We start from the raw sequence: 26,696 nt of genomic DNA, 5'->3' as shown, positions 1-26,696 counted from the left end.
TTTATTTTATTATTATTAGTTTTCAAACTTGATCCTGACTTTTGATCCAGACCACATTTCCCCCAACACTGTATCTGTTCATGTCCCTTTAATTATCCACTTTTTTTAGCAATGAAATTGTAAAAATCTGGTTGCAGGTATCGTGAGGACGGCGCTGCCGAACATGGACCGCGAGGCAAGGGATCAGTACCTGCTCGTCATCCAGGCTAAGGACATGGGAGGTCAGATGGGCGGGCTCTCGGGAACCACGTCCGTCACCGTCAGGCTAACCGACGTGAACGACAATCCTCCGCGCTTTTCACGAAGTACGTTAACACCTAAGTGCAGGATGTGTGCAATTAAAAAAATATATATATATACATAAAAAATATTCTGTTATTAATTAAGCATGGAATTTTTTTATTTGAATGTGTCTCAAATCCATGTAATAACTGCTGCACTGTGCTGTGGTGATAAATCCAACATGTCAAACCATTCTGTTTTTCCCAGCGCTGTTAGTTCGCCTAATGTAGCAGGGAGCGGAGGGGAAGACACGGCACAGCAGCCAGATGAAAAGAGAAAGCAGAAATAGCATCATCAATAATTTTGTGCGTGTGTGTGTGTGTGTGTGTGTGTGTGTGTGTGTGTGTGTGTGTGTGTGTGTGTGTGTTTGCAGAATCCTATCAGTTCAGCGTGCCCGAGTCACTGCCTGTGGCTTCCGTGGTGGCCAAGATAAAGGCCTTGGATGCAGACGTGGGCCCTAACGCTGAGATGGAGTACAGAATTATCGAAGGAGACGGCCTCGGGGTTTTCAGGGTCGAGCCAGACAAAGACACTCAGGAAGGAGTCATAACTCTGCTGAAAGTAAGTCGCACAGCGGCTGCATGATCACGCAGCTCATTGCACATGGACTGTGAAACAATTTTTCAGAATAGGAGTATGAGAAGGAGTAGGACTAGGTGTAAAATAGGAGTATATGGGCAGGACTATGAAAGGGAAGCAGTGTGCATGAGTAGAAGTACATGAGTAGGTGTAAAGTAGGAGTATGAGTAGGGGTATGAATATAGGAGTAGGGTTATGAATATAGGAGTAGGGGTATGAGTATAGGAGCGGGGGTATGAGAATAGGAGTAGGGGTATGAGTATAGGAGTGGGGGTAGGAGTATAGGAGTAGGGGTATGAGTATAGGAGTATGAGTATAGGAGTAGGGGTATATGACTATAGGAGTAGGGGTATGAGAATAGGAGTAGGGGTATGAGTATAGGAGTGGGGGTATGAGTATAGGAGTGGGGTATGAGTATAGGAGTGGGGGTAGGAGTATAGGAGTAGGGGTATAAGTATAGGAGTATGAGTATAGGAGTAGGGGTATATGACTATAGGAGTAGGGGTATGAGAATAGGAGTAGGGCTATGAGTATAGGAGTGGGGGTATGAGTATAGGAGTGGGGTATGAGTATAGGAGTAGGGGTATATGACTATAGGAGTGGGGGTATGAGTATAGGAGTGGGGGGTATGAGTATAGGAGTGGGGGTATGAGTATAGGAGTGGGGGTATGAGTATAGCAGTAGGGGTATGAGTATAGGAGTGGGGGTATGAGTATAGGAGTAGGGGGATGAGTATAGGAGTGGGGGTATGAGTATAGGAGTGGGGGGTATGAGTATAGGAGTGGGGGTATGAGTATAGGAGTAGGGGTATGAGTATAGGAGTAGGGGTATGAGTATAGGAGTAGGGGTATGAGTATAGGAGTAGGGGTATGAGTATAGGAGTAGGGGTATGAGTATAGGAGTAGGGGTATGAGTATAGGAGTAGGGGTATGAGTATAGGAGTAGGGTATGAGTATAGGAGTAGGGGTATGAGTATAGGAGTGGGGGTATGAGTATAGGAGTGGGGGTATGAGTATAGGAGTAGGGGTATGAGTATAGGAGTAGGGGTATGAGTATAGGAGTAGGGGTATGAGTAAGAGTATAGAAGTAGGTATATAGTAGAAGTATGAGAATTAGAATGAGTATAGGAGTAGGGGTATGAGTATAGGAGTGGGGGTATGAGTATAGGAGTGGGGGGTATGAGTATAGGAGTAGGGGTATATGAGTAGGAGTTTAAGAGGAGGAGTATATGAGGAAGACTATATTAGTATATAGTAGTACTAATATATATATTAGTAGGAGTATATAAGTAGGAGTATATACTGTAAATAGAAGTTTATAAGTAGGTGTATAAGAGTAGGTGCAATGCAGGAGTATGAGTATAGGAGTAAGAGTATAGGGGTGGGAGTATAGGAGTAGGAGTAGGAGTACTTTCCAGGAGTACGGGAGGAGGTGTATATAATTAGGTGTAAAGTAGGAGTAAGTGTATATGAGTATGTGTACAGGAGGAGGTGTATAATTAAGTAGGAGTAAGTGTATATGAGTATAAGCACAGGAGGAGGTGTATATAATTAGGGGTAAAGTAGGAGTAAGTGTATATGAGTATAAGCACAGGAGGAGGTGTATATAATTAGGTGTAAATTAGGAGTAAGTGTATATGAGTATGTGTACAGGAGGAGGTGTATAATTAAGTAGGAGTAAGTGTATATGAGTATAAGTACAGGTGTAGGTGTATATAATTAGGTGTAAATTAGGAGTAAGTGTATATGAGTATGTGTACAGGAGGAGGTGTATAATTAAGTAGGAGTAAGTGTATATGAGTATAAGCACAGGAGGAGGTGTATATAATTAGGTGTAAATTAGGAGTAAGTGTATATGAGTATGTGTACAGGAGGAGGTGTATAATTAAGTAGGAGTAAGTGTATATGAGTATGTGTACAGGAGGAGGTGTATATAATTAGGTGTAAAGTAGGAGTAAGTGTATATGAGTATGTGTACAGGAGGAGGTGTATATAATTAGGTGTAAAGTAGGAGTAAGTGTATATGAGTATGTGTACAGGAGGAGGTGTATAATTAAGTAGGAGTAAGTGTATATGAGTATAAGCACAGGAGGAGGTGTATATAATTAGGTGTAAATTAGGAGTAAGTGTATATGAGTATGTGTACAGGAGGAGGTGTATAATTAAGTAGGAGTAAGTGTATATGAGTATGTGTACAGGAGGAGGTGTATATAATTAGGTGTAAAGTAGGAGTAAGTGTATATGAGTATGTGTACAGGAGGAGGTGTATAATTAAGTAGGAGTAGGAACACTCCAGATGTTGTAATTATGACTTCCTCACTGGTATATATGAACGTCCCAGAAAGACTTGAACGCAGAAAGTTACTAACCCTTTCGACGGCGGGCGCCGGAGGCTTAGCAACGTTAATAATTCTGCATATTACATGTCAATTACTGTCGACTTCTGCAAGTACACATCTCAGTGCTCACTGAAGTGAGGTGGTTTTATTCTCAGGTCTTTAGATGTATGCTTGCTTCACCACTCCATGTCTCACGCTCCATGATCAGCACCAACCGTACGGACACACGGTTCTCAGGACCTAGTGCTTAATGACCCTGCTCTGAACGCCCAGGTCACCGTTCTCACACTCTCGATAAACAAGGTGTTTGATCAGGTGACGTGTTGTACAAAGTTTTTCATGATATTTTCCGTAAGTCGTTGTCAGTAACCACGATGAAATACATACAGATGTTCTACGTACGCTGGAATAAAGGCACATCAACAGATTTCATTCTTGGACTAATTTTTTTTATCCACCAGATGCTGATATTTGAAAAAGAGAATCCTGCAGCTAGGAGTTAACAGGAATAGCAGGAACAGGGAGACTGGAGGAATTAGCAGAATTAGAGGAAATAATATCCCCAGATAAAGTATGAAGGTTAATCCGAGCGTACAGATGCCGCTGCTGCAGAGTATTTGTGAGGATCAGCGGCCAAATAAGTCTCGCGTGGCCCTGAGCCGCTGATAAAGTCATCAGCTGTGAGGGGAGGTGAGGAACGCTGCTGTGGGTTTCTACACCAAACCTCAATTAACCTTAACGGGACAAGATTCCAGGGTGTCTCCAAATCAAGCGAGAGAAATATGAGAACTGAGACCGGGGGATAATTAGCAAGCCGGAGTTTATGGAGATTTGTATGATATACAAAATCATCTGTTCTTCATATTGTCAGGTAAAACAAATAAAGAGAAGCCAGTGAGGGTTTTTAACATAACCGGGAACTTCTGTTCTTTACAGATGTTCCACAGCAATAAAAGGTAATAAATAATACAAATAAATAATATAAATAAATAATATGAATGAATGAATGAATAAATAAATAATACAAACAAACAAATAAATAAATAATATTTAAAGAAATAAAAATAAAATAAAAAAATAAATGTTAGTGTTGGTGAATTTCTTTGGTCTAAGAGAAGACAAAATTCTGAAATGTCTGGTTTGTTGGTGTCGATTTTAATTAAAAGGAATTTGTGCCACAAATGGAACTCGACGCTGCACTCATTTTGGTTTTGCGACTCTTAGGATCGTCTGCACAATTTGACTCATTGTGACTGGTTTCTTTTTCTGAAGGTAAAAAAAACACACAGCAGATTAATGACAGTGAGATCAGGGCTTGGCAGAGGACACACCATCTGTTGCACAGCTCCTTGTTCTCGTGCTGGAAAATGAATAATAAGGAATGTAAAATCTGCTCTTTTGCACTGACGCTGCTACAGAAGACACGATGCTGAGGCTGATTCACTTCAGCAGAAAGTCTTATGTTTCTGCACTGAAGATTCGTTTCTTTTATTGAAACCTTGAGCTCCTTCTTTTTTAAACTTAATAATAATAATAATAATAATAATAATAATAATAATAATAATAATATACATTGTATTATAAATACATGAAAAGTGAATCCTGACAACGTAAACATGTTCAATTACAATTTTGTTTTAAAATTTAATTTCAGTGTTTTCCGATCCAAAGGCACACAAATATGACAAATTATGGGAATATAAACAATGATGGTGATAATGATGATGATGATGATGGTGGTGGTGGTGATGATGATGATGATGATGATGATGATGGTGATGATGGTGATGATGATGTGACAGTGATGATGATGATGATGATGATGATGATGTGACTGTGATGATGATGATGATGGTGATGGTGATGGTGATGATGATGTGACAGTGATGATGATGATATGACTGTGATGATGATGATTTGAGGTTGATGACGATGATGATGATGATGATGATTTGAGGGTGATGGTAATGATGACGTGACAGTGATGATGATAATGTTAATTTAAGGGTGATGATGTGATAATGATGATTATGATGATGATGATGATGATGATGGTGATCATGCGATGGTGACGATGATGATCATGATGATGTGACAGAGCTGATGATGGTGATGATGATGATGATGATGATGATGATGATGATGGATTGAATGTCACCTGTAAACACGTCTTGGATAGAGTAACTCCTTGTTGCCTTATGATGATTTCTGTTTCTGATGATGCCATGAGCTTGACCTGTGGGTCACTCCTCTCTAGGCTGTCAATCACAGCCAATCATCGGTGTCTATGATCATGGGCATACAGAAGACAGCAGAGAGCTCTCTATGTGTGTATGCTGTTAGGTGTGTGTGTGTGTGTGTGTGTGTGTGTGTGTGTGTGTGTGTGTATGTGTTAGACGCAGTTGATTGCTTTACCGTGTCTCAGAAGGAGCAGGAGGAACTGAGCAGGAACCAGAGGAGGAATAAAATGCTCTAATAATCAGATCTAAAGTGTTGTGTGAAACTATGACAGTTTTCAGAATTATGAAAAGTTTGGCTTTAGCCTTGGGTTTCGTCCACAGTCTGATTGACAGTCTAAACAGGTGCCAGTCGTCCATGCGGGCAGGTGTGATAAATGAGCTGCGTGAGATCTTATTCCAAAAGATATTTTGTGCATCATGTATATCTGTCTTAAAATCGATATGCAGCTACGACGCCTCAGTGCCACATCCTGTAGCGACGCTCGAGATATTTCTCAGCTTTTTATGTTGACGCTCAGGATTCCCGGGAGTTGGGCTGATGATTGGAGTCTCTCATCTGTTTGTTTTAGTTCTGATCTTACTTTTCTGTTTCATCTTCTATCTCCAGAGTCTGGACTTTGAAACCAAGTCGAGCTACACTCTAAAAATCGAAGCGTCCAACAAACACATGGATCATCGCTTCCGAGCGCAAGGGCCGTTCAGCGACACCGCCATGGTCAGGCTGGTGGTGGACAATGTGGACGAGCCACCCGTGTTCACTACGCCCGTCAGCAAGATGGTGGTCTCTGAGGCAGCTAAAGTAGGCACCATCATTGGAACCGTTTCTGCCGTGGACCCCGACTCAACCAACAGCCCCATCAGGTTTGGGACGTGACCTCACACCACACCACACCTCATTTCTTCATCAGGGGAAATTTGTGTCACTGTTTCCTTTCGCCTCAGAGGCTTAATTGCAGCATAAACACCCCATTTTTCCCCCCTCTTCCTTATTACCATCACCGTTGCTGAATTACGCTGATTAGCTTTGACGGCACACGCCGAGAGAGCACAAAGACGATGGCTCGGCGGGGTTATTATTTCTGTCATGCCGAGCTCCTCCAGAAGTGCACCAGCGTGTTAATTGTAGAGATCGGTCTTGCTCAATGAGCTCCACGCTTGACGCCGGCGCTCTAAGATTAATGTTCACTGCTAAGCGTGTTTGGGTCCCACAAGCAGGCGTGAAATTATTCTGATTGCAATTTTGATGTTGATGCAACACGGTGGTAAAAACAACAAAACATCCCATTTGGAATGAATTTTTCAAAACACCTCGAGGAAACGCCGCACAATGAGACGAATTTCAATCAGAATTCTGACTTCTTCAATTAATTAAATGAAAAATCGAACGGGATACTAGATAAACGAGCTACACCGAACTAATTCTTCACTATTATATACGTTTATATATACGACGCACGCTTAACTCTAAAATTTTTGGCACCTTTCATGGAAACCAGTAATAATTTATTTCATATTGTGAAAAATAAATTACCCTGAGAGGTGAACGAGTGTGTGGATGTGTGTGTGTGTGTGTGTGTGTGTGTGTGTGTGTGTGTGTGTAGGTTGTCTGGCATCCCATCAGGGCTGATTTATTTATTTATTTATTTATTTATTTATTTATTTATTTATTTATTTGATTGTTTGTTTGCTTGTTTGTTTGTTTGCTTGTTTATTTGTTTGTTTATTTATTTTAAACAAATAAATAAAGCATTTCAGTTGCATTTATTTCAATTATTATGGTGTTAAAATGAAAGATAATTTAATACTTATAATTATTTATGTATTCATAATCATATTTATTTCATAGTAATGATTATGGAAAGCTTATTTTACAATAATAATCAATTTTTTTAAATTGATACGGTACAAATTTTGCCTGCCTGCTCTCTTCAAGGGTGCCATTACTTATGGATTTTCATTTACATTACATTACTGGCATTTAGCAGACCCCCTCATCCAGAGTGACTCACATTTTTTATTTCAATTTATACAACCGAGGGTTAAGGGCCTTGCTCGGGGGCCCAGCAGTGGTCATGACCTTCTGAGCATTAGTTCAACACCTAAACCACTGAGCTACCACTTCCCTAATATTTACATTTACATTTTACATTTCTAGCATATTTAACAGACGACCTTCTCCAGAGTGACTTACATTCTATCTCATTTTATGCAACTGAGCAATTGCGGGTTATGCAACAAAGCTATTTCTGTTTGTGCTGTTACACACAATGTAACTCATTATTCTCATTGAATCCGTATCATGAATCATGATTTTCTGTTAAACTCAGGTACTCGATCGACCGGAACACAGATCTGGAGCGTTTCTTTAACATCGAAGCTGCGAGTGGAGTCATCAGCACGGCCAAGCCTTTAGACCGAGAGACGAACGCCGTGCACAACATCACCATCCTCGCCATTGAAAGCCGTGAGTCATGTCCATATTCTTTTTTCCAATTTTTTCTCATTTTTCACGCTCATACCAAACAAACCTACAGCCGACGCGTCTGTCCTCCTCGTACACCTTTATTCTTTATTTTTCTTTTCTACAGCGTTCATAATTGAGACTTCCAAAAGGTGGGAATGATATTTCGGGTTCCCTGACAGACAGACGCTTCCTATCGTGGTGTGGAGCTCAGAGCAGCTGGGTTTCGCTCGCCACAATCCCAAATTCTATTAGAATGAAATCCGCCGTACTGTAATAAGAGATAAAAATTTAAGCCTCTCGAGCAATTTCCCCATGAATATCATTACCCCGAGGCTAACAGGCTGTCACTGACCTAACAGCTGGCTCCGGCTCGCAGTAATCTACATTTCAAAATGCAAAAAAAGCTACGATTCGCTGTCCTGCTGCTGGAAATCAAGCACACATATGTTATTTTGACTCTGGACAAGCGTTGTAAAGTGGTATTTGAACAGATGTTTGAACAGAGCCGCTGCAATCCGCTTCCTCACACCGTACGCCGCGCTCGGGTCAAAGCGACCCACTTTTTATTTTTCCTAAAGGTCTAACTCTGAGAAATATATTTTTATTTCCATGAAATGTAGGCCAGTGTGTGCTTGTCTGCTTGGTTTGTGTCCTTTTCCTTTTTGTTTTGTTTTTTTAAGTCAGAAAACCGCACATTAACCGTCACGCGCTTGATAAAGTGTGTGTTACAAATCATTTGGTTACATTTTCCATCAAAGCCTTTTGTATAACAAGTTCAAAATCCCAAAACATTTTTTTTTGAAACAGCATAAGAATAGAAGTAGAGTAAGATTAGAATTGAACCAGACGGGTAGACGTTTGCTGTAAGATGACACCGGAAGTCCGGCTTCGTCTACAATCTGAATGAATAAGAAATTCAAGATTTTGTTTTTAATATTGTTCATCACTCTTTCTGAATTTTTAGAAAGATATCTGTAATCATTCATTTAACTCAATAAATAAAAAAATTTAAAAATAGATCGATTTTATGCGGCACCTTTTTAGATCTCGAAAAAAAAATATATGCCACAATTTAAATATTATAAAACAGCAGTAAATAGTAACCACTACTGCTGAGTCCAGGGTTCGGAGCTTGATTCCCACAGCTCCAGTCTGTGTGTGTGGGGAGCAGGCAGGTTCTCCCCATGACTCTGGGGTTTCCTCAGGGTTCTCCAGTTTACCAGTAAAAAACATGCCTTGTAGCTGCTTAGCATCTCTAAATTGCCCCTAGTGCGTTGAATCCATGTCCTGAGTGACCCCTGCATTGTGCCCCCAGCCACCAGGATAGAATCCAGACAGAAGGGGACAGAAGGGCAGGAGGACAGGAAGACAGAAGGGCATGGCAGAAGGGTAGGGGGACAGAATGCCAGGTTTACAGAAGGGCAGGGGAACAGGATAAAAGTGGACAGAAGGGCAGGAGGACAAAAGGGCAGGGAAACAGGTAAAACGGGACAGTAGGGCAGGAGGACAGAAGGGCAGGGGAACGGGAAAAAGGGGGACAAAAGGGCAGGAGGACAGAAGGGCAGTGGAACAGGAAAAAGGGCAGGAGGACAGGAAAACAGGAGGACAGGAGGGCACTGCAGAAGGGCAGATGGACAGAGGGTCAGGGAAACAGAAGGGCAGGAGGACAGGAAAATCTGGACAGAAGGGCAGGGGGACATAAGGGAGGAGGACAGGAAAGCATGAGGACAGAAGGGCAGGAGGACAGAAGGGCAGGGGGACAGAAGGGCAGGATGTTAGGAAAATGGGGACAAAGTACAGGAGAACAGAAGGGCAGTGGAACAGGAAAACAGGAGTACAAAAGGACTGGAGGACAGGAATGCAGGAGGAAATACCTTTGAGGGTAAAACTGAAAATGTAGTTAGCTTTAAATAATAACTAAGGTACTGCTGTATATAATAAAGTACGTAACGTGTTGCTTGGTTAACCAGAGTATGACCTTCACTCAAGTTCTCTGAGTTCCTCGTGTATCTCACACACATACAGTGAGAGTTGTATCTCATACAACTCTAACAGTGTTGATCTGAAAGACCAGCGTATGGCCTTCCTCAATGGCCTTCACTAAGCCACGATTCTCCTCCACTATCCATAAATGTAGACATACTTGACTTAACTGTGTGAGGTCTACTGCACAGACAATCTGTCTTGGTCATATTCGCTCAAGGTCTCTGAAACGGGTCCAGACACCGAAGATTGAAACATCTTTCTTTACCTGTTGGCGAGAGTGAGACAGAAAATGTGTCTGAAATCATGCTTAAAAACCTGTAGCACTAACAGCATTGACGAGCACCAAGGATGAATGGCAGATTTGCACTGAAAATTCCAATTTTTTTATTTTAAAAGCTAAAATATTTCTAAAACAGCATTATATGCTTTCAGTTCCGTGCCTTTTTTTTTTTTTTTTCAGCACAAAGCTCTGACAATCACTTGGTGACTCACGGTGGGTCTGTAGCACATCCAGTGTTCACTTCAGTGACACAAAGGTATCACAGAATGACAATAGCACGGAAAAATAGCTCAAGGCGAACACTCACAGACGGCTGAAAAAGCTCCCACATGTCCACACACACACACACACACACACACACACACACACACACACACACACACACACACACACACACACACACACACACACACACACACACACACAAAGCCAGCGGCGTGGAATGAAGTGTCAATCCTTCAACCTCTTTCATTTTTGTCCCTTTAACAAAGTCCCACAGACTCACAGGCCACCCGTTTCTGTGTCGTACGAAACGCCAAAAAATAATTTAAGCTTCTATTGATGTTTGTTCGAATGTCAACGAAACAACACCAGACACCTGCATTAATTAGCTTTCATTCCAGACATGATAAAATACGTCTACAATAACCGACATTGATTACGGCTTTAATTTCAGAAACAAAGGCTCCTCAAACTGACGCATTAGTTAACACCGCGGATCGCTAATTAACGTAAACAAAGTGATTAACACTTGTATCGACTAATGTTTATTCCACCCACGAGCACAAACACGCCAGCAAGAATTAGCATAAATTCAATCACCATGTATTAGTACATAATGATAACCAGCTCACAGATCATCCTCTGAAAGCAAGAAAAGACAAAGGTATAGACAAGAAAACCTACAAATATACTGTATACAAAAAAAATTATTTGAAATAATGTTTAGAATTTTAGATCCATGATATAGATTGTGATACAAAACAAAAGAAACAACTTAAATAATAGAAATTCGAATTTACTCTGAAATTTATTTGGATTTTTTTTTCATTTTCAACTGTAATGTTTATGTAAGAATGCGTTTTGCTAGAAAAATGATCGACAACCTCTTTAATTGTACTGAGTGATTCCTAAGTTTTTATTTTAAATAAGATTGTTATCCAGTTAAACAAATCATATACATGTTTGACCTTTTAAAACAGTCGCATGGAAACTGTTGGGACTTGCTGTTGTTTTGTTGACTGCTCTAGAAAATGAACCAACACTTTCTGACCAATCAGATTTGAGATTTAAACTATATGATAATAAATGACATTTTGTAGCTTGGATTATTTATGATAATTTACGTGGACGGTATTTTTTTTCGCGGACCAAACAAACTTTAGTTAATTCTGTTAAGGTAGTGAATGATGATAGCTATGGGTATACCCTTTAAATAAATGTCTGTTATTAAGTTATTAATGTCATTAAGTAAGGTTTATGTTTTATTTTTTTATTGCTTTGTCACTACTGCTTAACAACATGCTATGTGAGTATTGCTAATGCTAAGATTCACAGTTTTGTAATGTTAGCTATCGTTGTTATAAACGCAGTTTGTTCCATTAATTTATTTATTCATTTATTTATTCATTAATTCATCTTCAGTACACATTTGATCCTCCTCAGGGTCACAGCACAGCACCTGCTAGATCGAAAAAAAAGCTTCTTATGTTCTGTAGAATGCGCCACTTTTTCACTTTTGTCACCGCTGACAGCACTTTTAATAAAGCCGTGACACCGAGGCAGCCGCCGCAGACCGACTCAGTTTTATTCAGCGTCTGTAAAACGATCTGTTATCGAGTCAGATCTGCAGATGAACGAGGCGCTTTGACCAAACACACAGTGTTTTCACCTAACTGCAGGTGTGGAGACTCAGAGGCAGATGTTCTTCATCTATTTAAGTCAGAGAATGCTCTTTAGTGCTGTTTTTTGCAGCATGTTTGCTAAAACTGACTCGCGATACACGCGCAGCAGTACGTGCGATAAATCACACTGCTCCAGTGAGTCAGCTGTTTCTACCAAGCCATCCAGATGTTTGTCGTAGCCACAGATCGCATTTATTAAACATCTTTACTGCAATTCCAGTTTAGCAATGTTTAAGCCTTGTAGCTTTGATGCTAAAACCTACTAAGAAGGTCGTTTTAATGATTTGTTATGTAGTTGCTGACATGATAAGAATAGCAGGTTTCTTCATGCTAATATTACCCGAATTAGCCACTCCATAAGTCATCTTTTGGTTATTAGCAACAGGCTGTTTGTTGTAGCTAAAGATTATTATAGTAAACAGATTCATTTATGTTTACTCAATTGTCTTGTGTCCAATAAATAAATAAATAACTTATTTATTTAGTTCCACTAGCAGTGCAATAAATCTAGCATTCCTTTCCTTAGCATTGTTTAGAATCACACTGAAAGTATTACTATGTTAATTCTGCTGAGAAAAAAAAATATTTGTGGAGCTAAAAACAGTCATAGCATCGTGTTGAAACTTTTTGTTTTGGCTATGTAATAGTAAAAAATAAACAGATGCATGGATGCTATGTATTAGCATGATTAGCATCTTAACCCCAGTGAAGTTTTTGGAAACCTTATAGAAGCACGTTTTGGTTTTATATATATATAAAGGGATAAATAATGACAAGAATAAATGCAAACATAAAAAAAAACTCATGACAAGTCTTATTAATTGTTGTTGATGCATGTATTTGTGGCTCGGAAGCTGTCGGATGTAGTCAGCACTTTTTCCCATCTGTGTCTCTTCTGCTCAACTGCTCCCTGTTTGCCCTCCACACGTGTTCAGGTTTGTTTCATGTTATGAAGAAAACCCCCCAAAAAACTCTCTAATCTATGTTATATGCTTACCAACAATAACTTTGTGATGGCCCATGTGCCTTATTAATTCTCCGTTTGCCAAGTACATGAATAACAATCTCCAACAACTCGTGGCTAAATGTTGGCCGTGAATCAGGTGACCTTGAAGTGTTGAAAGATTGGATGTTGAAATACTTTTTGAAAAATATAAACTATTTTTCTTTGTGGGTTGATTTCCAGGGTTTCCAGCAAATCGTTATTATGCTACCATGTTTCGTTTCACTTTTATTTATTTATAATCGGATTCCTTGTGTTCCATGTTGGTGGATCTTCTTTCAAGTCCACACTCTTCATTTTCATTCACATAAAAGCAAAAAAAATAAATAAAATGAATAATTATAAATAATGCACGGTTGATACAGTCAGTTACTGATCCTCAGCCTGAATATTTACCTCTTCTCAAGAACATCTTCTGGAAAAGATGAAGCTTCTGTGGGATGTTTCTCGTATAAACTCTTTATACATTTTCACAAACAGGATTTCTTAACAATCAGAGGAACAGGTCTTAACCTGATGGTGAACACTTCTTAAGAAAGATAATCTTTTAAGATCTTCTTAAGAAAGGTAATCGCTTTAGAAACAAGAACCTCCTCACCAACCATTTACAGAACCACAGAGGAACCCTATTACTAAAAGGGTTCTAAGCAGACATTTTGTGGGAATTAGGACCTCTTTAACTTTCTGAAGAACTGTTAAGAAACTAATTTTCTCAGAGAAGTGAAGCTCTTTAGAAAGAACAACCAAAAGATATTTTTTGAAATGCTTCCCTTTTTCATGTCTCAAAGAAGAACTATGAACCTTTTAAACACTTTTAGAAAAAGGGTTCCTCTGTGGTTCTTTGGCTGGTTGGTAAGGAGGTTCTTTACTTTCTCAAAACAGATAAACTATTTAGAATTCTATTTAAAAAAAAAAAGAACCAAAAAAAAATTGAGGAAGAACGTCTTACTATCCAAAGAATCCATTTGTGACCTTTTCTCATGTCACAATGAAGAAAAAACATATATTATCTTTTCTTATCTTATCTTATCTTATCTTATCTTATCTTATCTTGTCTTATCTTATCTTATCTACTATACTATCTTATAAACTTTTTCTTAAAATGGTTCCTTAGATAGTGAGGGGTTTTTTATTTTGTAAAGTTGTTTGTAAAAGCCTTTTCCTTAACATTTTGTACATGCTACAAGATGTTCATAAAGTTACAGTAGCTCATTAAAATAAAAAGAAAGAACGAAAAAGGAGAAAGATCTCAGAGAACACTGTGTTCTAAAGCATGTCTGTCTGTTCCAGTGGACCCCTCGCAGGTGGGGAAAGGAATCACCCTGATCACTGTGATGGACGTCAACGATAACGCTCCCATCTTCGCCATAGAGTACGAGACGTTCCTGTGCGAGAGTGCTGGACCAGGCCAGGTACTACAATCTCCTGCTTACATCAGGCTGCATAGTTTTTTTTAGTTTTTTTCTTTTTTTTATACGAGTCAGAGAAAAGTGAAATAGCTACTCATATGATTAGCGTGTCCCTCAGGGTTCTGACAGAATCTCTCATATACCGGTGACATTTTCAGTCGCAGCCGCCACGTCCCTTTCCGACGACGTACGCCTGCGCTGACCTGAAGGAACCAAGAACACCAGAGACTCTGCTTTGAAAAGTTCACGGTTGATGAATTAAACAAATTAGTTTGATAAGAGGGGAAGCGGATGCACAGAGAGCGAAGCCGACGCTCAGAATGTAATTAGCGCTTTTGTCTGATTGACAGTTTGAGGCCTTGGGGGAGGTTGGGAGAGCAAAGTAACCAGAGGGATGCTTCATTTTTCCTCAGGTTCGACACTGTTTAAAGAAAACAAGCTCACTGTGTATCGCCGATGTGATTAACCAAATTCCAGCCCAATATCTGAATGGAAATCGCTGGAAAATGAGCTGGAAAATGTGTTCATGTTGATCATTGAGTGTCTTTTTTTCATCTCTCTCTCTCCACAGTGGTGTTAATATGAAGCTCAGATGAAAGTAGACACTCAGGATTTTAAGAATTTGTAGTGTTTTAGAAATATTTCTCTTTGTATGTTTTTAACATACCAGGTTAAGATATTCAGAACTAGAAGTTATTCAAAAAAGTTTTTTTTTTTTTTTTTCACACACATGTTTGTATCTTCAGAGTAAATGGTGAAATCAAGCCCATTTCTCCTCCCTGAGATGCTCCCAGTGCAGCTCATATCTGATCTTACACCACTAAAATTCGGTTATGTACAGAGAGAAATACACACGTCTCACACTGAAAGCCAACGGAGTCCTGACTCATTTTAGATCAGACTTGCGAAGATAAAATCCTTCATCTGTATATACTGATTCAAAACAATGGAAGTGGTGCACTAGTAAAAAAGAGTTCAATCCAAAGTGTGATGCGAGTTGCTGTTGCGAGCGCTGTTCCCGAATAATTCGTATATGTAACATCAACAGACGAACATACTGTAATCCAATCTATTTTTAATGAAGCCGCATTACAGCTACGCCATTTCCCTAAGCATTAAAGTGCTCTTGTATTATTACAGATTATTCTTATAAATACAGAGCAGCTATGAGAGGGAGCGAACTCATTCACTGACGCAGAACAAGCACATACACTGATTTTATTTCATCTGCTTTAATTAGAACACAGCCATTTTACTGCTACAACATTTCACATACATACAGAAGTTACCGCTCGCAGTGTGTACAAAGAACCCGAACAATGTTTATTGTTATTATTAAATGAAGGATTGATGAGAATAGCTATAAAAAATTTATCTGGCAACCAGGTGACCTTTTAATAAGGATAGCAGTAGCTTTGAAATATTAAACACATTAATACACATTAATACACATTAATAAATTAAGAAAATCTTGTAGTTGGCTATTAAAACAAGTGTAAAATATACATACTATAAAGATTTAAGGGGAAGTGATCTACTTGTGTTGAAATATTGGAATGAACAAATTGAAAAAAAAAAGTATCAATTTGGCAACCTGGTACCTTTTAATTAAGGACACATTCAAAAAGCTTTATATGTCAATATGTCTGACTTTATACATGATGAGTTGTACAACTACTAAAATGGCCCCATTTACATCCATCAACACATGATTGTCTGCTTGCGGCTGTAAATAAAGGTTTCATGAAATTCACTGACACTTGTAAAATCACAATCTGGCAACCTTTTGAATCTGTTTTGAAAGCAGACCTTTCTAATTTCAGTTTCACAAACACACAGCCTGCGATTTTAATATCACAATTCGCCTCCGGCCGAGAGCATTGGGATCACGTCTGAGCGTAGGTACGAGGAAAAAAAACAGGCTTATTGTGCAGTGTGTAAGTCTAATCAAAGGATCAGATCACAATGATGGAAAATGAACTGATTTAGGGACCATGGTCAAAAAGCAGGTTGAAATGAACGACAGATGAGTCAAGACTGGGATCGTATTTGGCCTTGGACCGGGACGCTAGAAATGTGAAATGTCCTTAGAATTAAATGTTCCCTGTAAGATAGTCGAAAGGACATAATAAACACCAATCTGGCACTGCTGCTGCTTTAGAGATGCCATAACATTCGATCAGGTGACATTTTCACTTCTGTAATGCTCCAGGGCTTTTTCTCACAGCTGGAATTTCATGATATTTACAGGAGCTTTAAAAAAAACAGTGTAATGTGAAGTCTACAGAGGGAAAAGAAAGCCAGATGGAATCATGCCTTGAATATACGTCTTCATAGACGGGTTTTGAACAATTCTCAAATTCCCATCGTTCCCATTAGAGCTTTTAAATCATAAGCAACAAGCCACAAGCCACACTGAGGGTCCATGAGACGACTTTCCCTGATGAAATTCCCAGATGGAATGATCGTTGTTGGCAGCTCAGCAATTACGGTTAACTCTCGGCATCATGGGAAATCATGTTTGCTACCAGAGGTAGCGCTCATCTCAGCAAACGCTGATGAAAAATTTCTGTCTAAAAAAAAAAAAAAAAAGTCGAATCCCCCTCCGGATCCATGTCTGTGTCTTCCGGTCAATCCCAGACTCCCCATCTCTTTTAACTTTCCCAGATATTAATAGCCAGATGACTGTGCCGTATTTCTAAGACCCCGGGCGAACCCTCAGTTATATTTCCCATCAAATAGCTCACTGTTCCTAAGCGCTTGACTTCCCTCGTGGTTCACGCTCGTTCCGGGGTCATTCAGGACGCACCAGAGCCTGACGTGGTGCAGCCATAGCAGGAGCTCGCAGTATCCAGATCTCAGGTCTCGTTAGAGTTTCGGCCCACTGGCTGTGTCCTTAACACGGCCCTAAAAAGCTTCCGCCGCTGGACTATTAAACGCTCCAGTGCTTCTATATGGCTGTGAGATTGACGTCTAGGTCCAGGTCCATTTCCACACCTTTGTGTCTGCTCACTGACTCAGTGGCTCACTTTCATTAGCAACGACTTTTAGTTAAAGACAGAAGCAAATTCGATTGTACTTCAAATTTCCTGGTGCTTTTTAATTCGTGTTTATTTCCCACTACATTAACAAAGCCACGCGTGTCGAGTTTACTAAATTACTTAGTGCTACTTACTTTCTTGCTTCACATCAAGCTTATGACTTGAAGCTCTGTCTGATGGTGCCACCTTGAAAAGTCCAGAGCATTTTGTACAAATCGATTGAATGTGAAGTGAAATGGAGGTGTGGTGTTGGACCTGCTCTCTAAGTTCTTCTTAAAACTAGAGCAATATTTCCGCTCTGCTAAACACTGGTGATCTCGGTGAGACGCACAAACCTCCCGATCATTACGGACTAAAACAGATGGCCATGCGTAAAAAACGTCCCCAGATGCCATCCTGAAGTTCCTCTAATGAGGTCACTCCAGGTGCTTTCCTGCACCGCCTTCTCCTTCCAGCTCACGGCATTTTGCCCAGGCTCCTTGAACTGCCCTCCGTTATTCCCATCGTCCTTTTCTTTTTAACATTTAACAGAAGCTCGGTACGAACAGGTTCAATGATCTGCGACTTATTTGTTGGAGGATTATGTATAGTTCCTGGTAAATCTGCAGCTGAAACCATCAGCAATGAACAAGATGAGCTTTTTAACTCCTTAAGGATGCCTGAGCTCCGGAGTCACCCTCGGGTTCCTCTGAGACAGACTCTGTCGCCGCTGCCGAGGCCAGAGACGTGCCGTAGACATAGGCGTCCTTGTGCTACAAGATGTTACAAGCCCCTCCCTCTTCCTTTACCTCACATCAGCAGTCGATCGGATGATGCTCTCGGTTTAACTCATGATTTTCCCGCTTGAGTAAAGAAATGTTGAGAACGTTTTGAGCTGCTTAACATGAAATAAAATCTATCAGCATGTTTGATTTAGCTAATAGAAATGGTTATTTAACAGTTAGCTGTGTTTATTAGCAGTTAGCGTTGGCACTGAGAAGAATCTGCTAAAAACAACAAAGGAGCAAAGGGTCAAACATTTACAAATGTCATGCTGTCGTGCTAATAGATAATGCTGATTAAAGAGTGGAGGATGAACACGTATACAGGGTTTTACGTTAACTGGAAGGCGCTTACAGGGAAAAACGCTGCCGCTGTTCTCTTTTAGCTTTGTGTTACAGACACACTTCTGTACTTACCTATTAATTGCTGTACAGAACTCAATTTCTCAACATGTTTATTCCCAATCGGACCTCATCCGTGCCTCGGTGTCGAGGACTTCTGAGCAGGTTGACTTTGTGCTGACCGCAGCGTGACACGTGGGAGCTGGGTATTAAACTCAGCCCCGGTTCGTAGATTTAAGCCCCGACAGCATATCAGGGGAATCTCATTAATGCTCCACCTGACAGACAGGTCTGATAATCATCTCCAAAACATAGCACTTTTCTCCAAATCCCCCAGCACACTGTCTAAGCAGCACTAATCACTGATAGCGTATTGACTCCCCCCCACCCCCCAGCGCCATGATCGTTTTGATTAGAACTCAAACTTGGTCGCAGACAGCTGTATCGATACAGCCACTCCAAATCGGATTTGTACGCTATTACTCAATGAGATTCAGGCATGAGGGCTCGATATAATGACAACTTCATCATTTAACCTGATTTTTTTTCTTCTTTTCTTTTCTTTTCTTTTCTTTTCTAGTCTGTAATGCTTGAGTTAAAGAATAATAATAATTGTAATAGAAGTGATGTGTTTCATTTATATATCGCCTTATGAAGCACTGACTGTATGTAGCAAATGTCATGCAGCTTTATGAGCACTGGCCTTGAAGCACACAAGACAGGTACTGTAGGAAAACAGACTAGCACAATAAAGAAAGGAAAAAGTGTTAGTATAGTTACGAATACTTATGTAGGTTTTCATCATGTGTTATGAAGCACCTATTTGTCAGGCCGGATGTGTCAGGTCGCCTTATGAACAGTTTTCACTTATTTATTTTTTAATTTTCTTTAGAAATAGGTTGTCATCTATGCCTTATACTACAGTATGTACATGTCATTTACTATAAGGATGGTTTATGTAAGTTTATGTCAGCTGTCATAAAGTCCTTTAAGCCTATGCTTAAGTTTTTTTTTTAAGTATAGATGTTTTAAATAACCATTATAGTGTATTGAATGATTGTCAGTTGTCATGAAGTGCTTATTTAGGCTCTATGTAGTGTTATGAATGTTTATGTATGTTTATGTCAGTTGTTTCAACATTTCTGCATGTAGCCTTATGACCACTATCATTAAGTAAGGTGTTAAAGTAATTAAAAAAGGTATTTATTAGTTGATATAGATGATTTATGTAGGCATAATGTAGTGTTATAACCACTATCATTAAATAAGGTGTTAAAGTAATAAAAAAAGGTATTTATCAGTTGCTATAGGTGACTTATGTCGGCATTGTGTAGTCTTATGAATGTTTAAGTTGATGTCAGCTGTTATGAAGCGCTTATGTAGACACAATAAAAAATTCTAAATAAAACTAGGAAATATAAAATCAGCAGTCCGGGCATGAAGTTAACGGTATTAAGATGTAAGTAAATTAAGAGTTGCGTCCTTCTCAGGTGATCGAGACGGTGAGCGCGGTGGATAAAGACGAGCCCCCCAGCGGCCATCGCTTCTTCTTCTCCCTGACTGCCGAGGCTGCCGGGAACCACAACTTCACCCTGCGGGACAACAAAGGTAGCTTACACAGCAGTGTTTAATGCCTTATCTGCCCGAACACACCTGGAAGACGTATTACAATATGTTGTACTTAGAGCAGCATTACACTGGCGTAGAATCCCCAACGCAGAGCACGATAACACAACACGTCTTATTTGATCAGCTTTCATATAAAAGAACTCAATTTTGTTGTCTTAAGATACACGTGTTATATTTTCGACTAGAAAAAAACAATGATTAATACCTAAAAACATGTTTAAGCATAAACACACAAACGAGCTGATATGGTTGTGTTTATTTACTAATGCACATACAGTATTGCCTTATGTAGCTATTACAGTATGTAGCCTTATGCACACTGCCCATCAGTGATGTATTACTGTTTTTTTAATAGCATACGATGTATATCAGATGTCACAGACGACTTATGTCGGCATTGTGTAGCGTTATGAAATTTCTAAGCAGATAATAAGTCCATTTATTATGAGAATTTTCCCTAACAGCTAAAAATGGAACTTGTAATAATATTCCATTATGACATGTAGCCTAGAGTTTCCAGATAAATATCTACTTTGTAAAAAGAAGTCTTTGTAATAACCTTAACACTAGTATCTCTGATCTGTCTAGTTTCTTTTCTCACCTCATTTCCTTTCACCAACACTCTTTCCTTTTCTCATCTTATCGTCTGTTCTCCTGTCTCCTCTCCAGATAACACGGCGTCCATCCTGACTAAGCGTGGAGGGTTTCACAGGCGAGAGCAGCCACTGTACCGTCTGCCTGTGCTGATAGTGGACAGCGGGAGTCCGTCTCTCAGCAGCACCAACACTCTGTCCATCCGGGTGTGTGAGTGTGACTCTGATGGAGCTCCACAGGCCTGTGGCACCGAGGCTTTCCTCCTGACGGCTGGACTTAGTACCGGAGCGCTCACAGCTATCCTGGCCTGCATCATGACACTGCTCGGTAAGAGACCATCATCATCACCTTCATCACAAGGGTCACGATCTGTTCAGTACAATTATTATATCTAAATAGTAAGAGTTTTAGAATGACAAATACGATCATCTTCAGGAACATCACCAACATCATAACCAGCACCTGCTTCATCATCCTTATCAACCCAGTTAATGCAGTTATCTACCATTATTATCATCACAATCATCACCACCACCTAAATCATAACCACTACAACCATTACCACCACAACCATCACCACTACTACCGTCACAACCACCACCGTGAGCATCACTACAACCATCACCACAATCCTCAATCGTAACCAATACAACCATCACCACCACAACTTATCACCACCATGATCATCATCACCACCACCACAATCATCACTGCTACAACGATAACTACAACAAACACCACAACCATGATCATCACTTCTACAGTCATTACAACCACCATCACCACCTCAACCATCACCACCACCATGATCATCACTACTACAACCATTACCACCACCATCACCACCACAACTATGACCACCACAACTATCATCAACAACACGATCATCACCACTACAACCATCACCACCACCACCACCACAATTATCACCACCACTACTATGACCACCACCACAATCATCACCACTACAACCATCACCACCACCACAATCATCACCACCACCACCACCCACATGCATGTTTCTCTGGCACCGTATCTGAGGTACACATGGGTGTTTGTAATCTAATAGAGATAGTTTTTTTTTTTTTTAATGATCTTTTCCGATTGTTTTTATATCGGCTCCAGCGTGTTTCAGCTCCCTGTCGTCTAATTGAGAGGAAACAAATAGAAAGTCAATTACGCAGCAAGGACGTTGTCTCATCATTTTGGTTGTTTGTTTGCTTCTCCTCTCCTCATTGTCTTCATTAAGACCTAAACTGATTCAAAATGAACTTGTTTTTGTGAGGAGAAAAATAATTAATTACAGCTAAACTGGCTCTTGGGAGAAATGCTGTGCTTTACGATGGAGTAACATTTGTTAATTACATAGTTAATTTCCAAAAGTACATTTGATCCATTATGTTTGATTGATTCTGCAGCATGTCACTCTGCTGATGCTCGTCACACCGGCTTTAACCGGATTCGCGACGGCTGAAGCTGTGAAGGACGCAGCTCGCTGTGTACCGGTGGGTTTGTTTGGTGACGTGCCATGTTAGCATTTAGCGTCTTTGTTAGCTGATTGTTTAACAAGTGCCCCTCTTTCCGCTGCCTTCTGATTGGTGGAAATCGGGCTGATTGTTGTCGAGGTTTAGAGGACGAGTGAATGTAGCGCTGATGGATAAATGAGTTCATGATTATTGTATTGTTGTGATGTCTCTCAGATCAGATTAGCGTTGATGGGTACCTGACCTTTGTGTTCTGTGTCTTTTACTTTGCTTTTTTCCTTGTGCTGCACTGGTGTGTGGACGTCATGGCGTCACGGTCGCTGGTCGGTTGTGGGTGCAAAAATCGTTGTCGACCTTTGTTTAAAAATACTCACAGTTGTGTGATTATAAAATTCCTACGTTTACCTTTCATTTTCCGTGCTTAAAGACCAAGGCATACCGAATGCATTGGGCTTTGAGCACAAAAAATGAAAGATAAAAGTAGGAATTTTATTCCTTTATTATTTGGAAGTGGTTGAATATAGAAATATTGCTCTAACAGAGCAATATTTCAATATTCAACCTCTTCGACACTGTTTTTTATTAATAAATCCGACCATGTGCTTTTTATCCATTTATAGTTACATTAAATGTTATGGGACTGTACTCCTTGATATTACAGTGGTCCTTTCTTCTCTCTCTTGAACTTAATAAAATAAAAACTTTGACCGTTACAAATTTCTGATTTGTGAGACTCTGATTCCGTCGCCATATTCACGATGATCCGCTCTTCTTTATTAAATAAAGAACGGTTTATTTCGGATCACACCTCGTCCACTGTACAGGTCCCTAAGGAGGAGCGGTTACTATGGAAACGATCACCGAAACAAGAAACGAATCGACACCACCTGACCAACCAGACGCCGCAAAGTCTTATTTCTTTAGTAACCAGGCTGATCAGTTTCGTTCTCTCCCGCTCCTACGTTTAATCCCCCCTTGATTTTTTTTTTTCACCGAAAAAAATAAAAAAAGAATCCGAAAGAAATCCTCAAAGCACAATTCGAGAGGGTTTTTAGAGAGGACGCTGGCTCTCACTAGCTTCAGTCAGTCTTAATTAAAGTGTGCAGACGACAGCTCTTCTCCCCCGTCTCTCTGTCCAAGCGAAACAACAAAACAAAGGGACGCAATCACACTGCAATCTGTTGACTGATTGCACCCCACTGAGAGGCCATCAAGGCTTGGAAGTCCAAACCATGAGTCAGAATTGGTGAGATGGTGTGTGTGTGTGTGTGTGTGTGTGTGTGTGTGTGTGTGTGTGTGTGTGTGTGTGTGTGTGTGTGAGAGTGAGACAGAGCGAGACGGTCATCCATCAGCCGGAATAAAACTGAAACAATGAAGCTGCTGGGTCTCTTTTAGTGTCCAGTTCAGACCCTTTTTTTTTTTTTGTACTTGAAGCTGAAAAGCTCACAATGGGGTAATCGTGATGTACTCCAAAAAATATGAGATGTTGAATAGGTCAGATGCTGTCTCGTAAAGAGACTTAATAAATCAATCATCTCTATTGTCTTGTTATTCACACACCTTTTAAAGCTTCTGCGATGGAACAAAACGGCTGTGAGATAAGCGGCGGAAGCCGTGTGTGAGCCAGTCACGGTATCGCTGCCGCCACCGGGAACGCTTTTTATTTTTTTTCCTTTCTTTGTATGAAAGTGAATATCTTTCCTGACCACATTGTGACCATACAGCAGGTCATGCCAGAAGCTGGTGGAATTTTAGTGAAGCTTCACTGTGCAGTTTTTAAAATTCGCTCAGTCTCCGGATGTTGTGTTTGGAGTGTTTTTGTACCGTTTTGTGGTAGGAATCGATGAGATGTTTCAGAAAGGTTCCTTTATGTTTTCCGACATCTGCAGGACATCTGATGAATCGTACGGCCGGTGTGTAGCTGCTGTAACGTAAGCGAGAACGAGAACTAACTTTCGTACTGCATTGTGTATTTATTTGTAATTGAGCTTCCTATAAATGAGGAAAAATCTATAATTAAAAGAAGAAGAAGAAGAAGAAAAAATCACAGACATTCTAAGCAAATAGATTCATTATTAAAAGACTCCGTTTTACAAGTTTTATCAAATTGAATCAGTCCTTTATTTGCACCGGGAAGCAGATAATCATGTTGATGGATATACTGTAGATGAGAGGAGATTAGATCTGTGTCTTGTAATTTATTAAAACACTCAATCTGGCAACATAAAGAGATCGCTTCTTCTTCAAACAGTGTTAGGAGATATGTTTTACATTTGGTATTGATATTTTCAGGATCCCTTTTCAGGATTAATTCCTTCGTCCGGTTTTAGTCTCAGTTCCATAGAATTAGAACAGAAAAAATTTGTGTTCATGCTGTGGGCTAAAAATCTCCTCATATTGTGACTAGTTTGTGATTGAACAGGGGAAGAGGGAGGATGTGCAAGTGTGTGGATATATATATATGTGTGTGTGTGTGTGTGTGTGTGTGTGTGTGTGTGTGTGTGTGTGTGTGTGTGTGTGTGTGTGTGTGTGTGTGTGTGTTTGAGTGTGTGTATAGGGGTAGCTGTGGTATTGAGATGGAACAGAGTTTTTTCCCTCCGGATTTCTAAATAATAAATCAACAGGCGTTGTGCCCCGCTGTCAGTTGCGTTCTAATCCGAACAGTAGGACTCCTGTGCAAACTCGCTACACAATGCAGCAAACAAAGTACCTGAGAGAGAGAGAGAGAGAGAGAGAGAGAGAGAGAGAGAGAGAGAGAGAGAGAGAGTTATATTATTTATAACTCAATTATATATAAAGACAGACACAAAGAAAAACACATTTACCCAGCTCATGAAGGACTTCTGTCCAAACTGTGTGTGTGTTTGTGTGTGTGTGTGTGTGTGTGTGTGTGTGTGTGTGTGTGTGTGTGTGTGTGTGTGTGTGTGTGTGTGTGTGTGTGTGAAGTTTCCAGAGAAACAGGATGTTTTAGATCTTAGTCCTTCATCTGCTGTGCAAAGTGCATCTGCTGAGCCGTAGGAGGTGAAACCGGTTGATATTAACCATTGGCTGATGTTTAAAGCATGGCATTCACTCTGTGGGGTTCTGCACTTCAGAATCGAGCTCCTGCTTCTTTAATATTAACAGAATTGCCATTAATGTTAATTTAATCTTTTAAAAGGAGCAACATTAACAACCGCTACAGTTGGAAAGTTTTCCCGGCTTCGCCGTTGCTATAGCAACAACTTCTCCACTGCTGTGCTCGTCGTGTTTAATCTCAGCGGACATTTGTTTTCGAATTTGGGTGGAAATGAATCTCGAAAAAGCAAAACACACCTTTGTGAGGTGACTAGGTGAGTAAAGGGGAGGTACGGGGTTAGGGACTCGATTGAAGAGCAAATCGTGCATTTCTGGCAAAGCATATGAAAAGATGTGAAGATGTTATGCAGATTAATGGTAAGGTATTGTGAAGAGGGATAACAGGGTCATGGAGTGAATGGTGCAAATGCATTTCTAATATTAAACACCTCAAAGTGTTCTTATGCTTAGAAATAGAAAAACATTATCTGGTCTTTGAGATGTAGGATGAAATGTTCTGAAATCTGGCAACCCTGGTTGATGATTTCACCTCATGCCCAGTCGAACAAAGGGACGTACGTGTTAACCGGTATGCTGCCTGACTCTGGCTCTCAGCTGCTGATTACAGGAATAAATAAAGCAAAGCATTTTTATCTCTAAATCCTCTGACTCTTTTGCTCAACTTTTTCCGTTTAAAATCTTGCCGTGTCGATTTATATCAGCACACACTATTAGATTGACATGACAGCAGCTAATATCATAGAATGGCTGTTTTCGTGGCAGAGCTTGAATTTCCTCATCACTCCACAGCTCGGGGAAGCGGACACGAGAGGTGAGGTGAGGCGAGCTCCTGCCCCGGGCTGTCCTGCCTCCGGTCACCCGTGTCTCTGTTTCAGCCTAATCTCCTAATGGCTGTAAGTCCAGCGCCAAGTCTACACCAGTATACTGTATAAACACGCTTATGAAGATGTAGTACGTGCTCGCGTCCCCCTCGATTTATTTAGCAGCTGCACTGGCGAGCCCGGCGCTGTAAACCACAGCTACCTACAGCACCGCGGTCGTATAAACGTCTTTGCAGACTCCAGTACATCTCCATTAGCGGACGCCGGTTGTGTGGGACAGCAGCCGGGACTGACAGAGAAATGGCAGCACATAATCTAGCAGCACTGCATCATTTTTAAGAGGTCGATACCAACGCGTCACCATCACCGCAAACCCAACCCAACCCTCAACCCCCACCTCGTCTGTAAACCCAACAAAAAAAATACCCCGATTGTTGTGTAATTGATTCCGCATGATGGAC

General features: G+C 40.3%; 1 protein-coding gene and 1 long non-coding RNA gene across 3 annotated transcripts in view; one reads left to right on the top strand and one right to left on the bottom strand.

Moving 5' to 3' along the window:
- The window catches only part of cdh7a (cadherin 7a), an 83,525-nt gene that overhangs the window by 47,437 nt on the left and 9,392 nt on the right, over window positions 1–26,696 (top strand). For both annotated transcript variants that reach the window (XM_027142852.2, XM_047806462.1), the window contains exons 5-11: window positions 138–305; window positions 656–843; window positions 6,047–6,300; window positions 7,767–7,903; window positions 14,367–14,488; window positions 20,120–20,237; window positions 20,928–21,179. In XM_027142852.2, coding sequence (XP_026998653.1) covers window positions 138–305; window positions 656–843; window positions 6,047–6,300; window positions 7,767–7,903; window positions 14,367–14,488; window positions 20,120–20,237; window positions 20,928–21,179 — 1,239 coding nt within the window. The remainder of the gene's footprint in view (window positions 1–137; window positions 306–655; window positions 844–6,046; window positions 6,301–7,766; window positions 7,904–14,366; window positions 14,489–20,119; window positions 20,238–20,927; window positions 21,180–26,696) is intronic.
- The window catches only part of LOC113640385, an 8,653-nt gene continuing 6,755 nt past the window's right edge, over window positions 24,799–26,696 (bottom strand). The window contains exon 2 of the long non-coding RNA XR_007139128.1: window positions 24,799–25,046. This is a non-coding gene — a long non-coding RNA (uncharacterized LOC113640385). The remainder of the gene's footprint in view (window positions 25,047–26,696) is intronic.

This window comes from Tachysurus fulvidraco, chromosome 22 (genome assembly GCF_022655615.1).
Source record: "Tachysurus fulvidraco isolate hzauxx_2018 chromosome 22, HZAU_PFXX_2.0, whole genome shotgun sequence".
NCBI classification, from domain to species: domain Eukaryota; kingdom Metazoa; phylum Chordata; class Actinopteri; order Siluriformes; family Bagridae; genus Tachysurus; species Tachysurus fulvidraco.
Note: the sequence above shows the minus strand (reverse complement) of the source record. Positions and strands in the feature narration are given on the sequence as shown.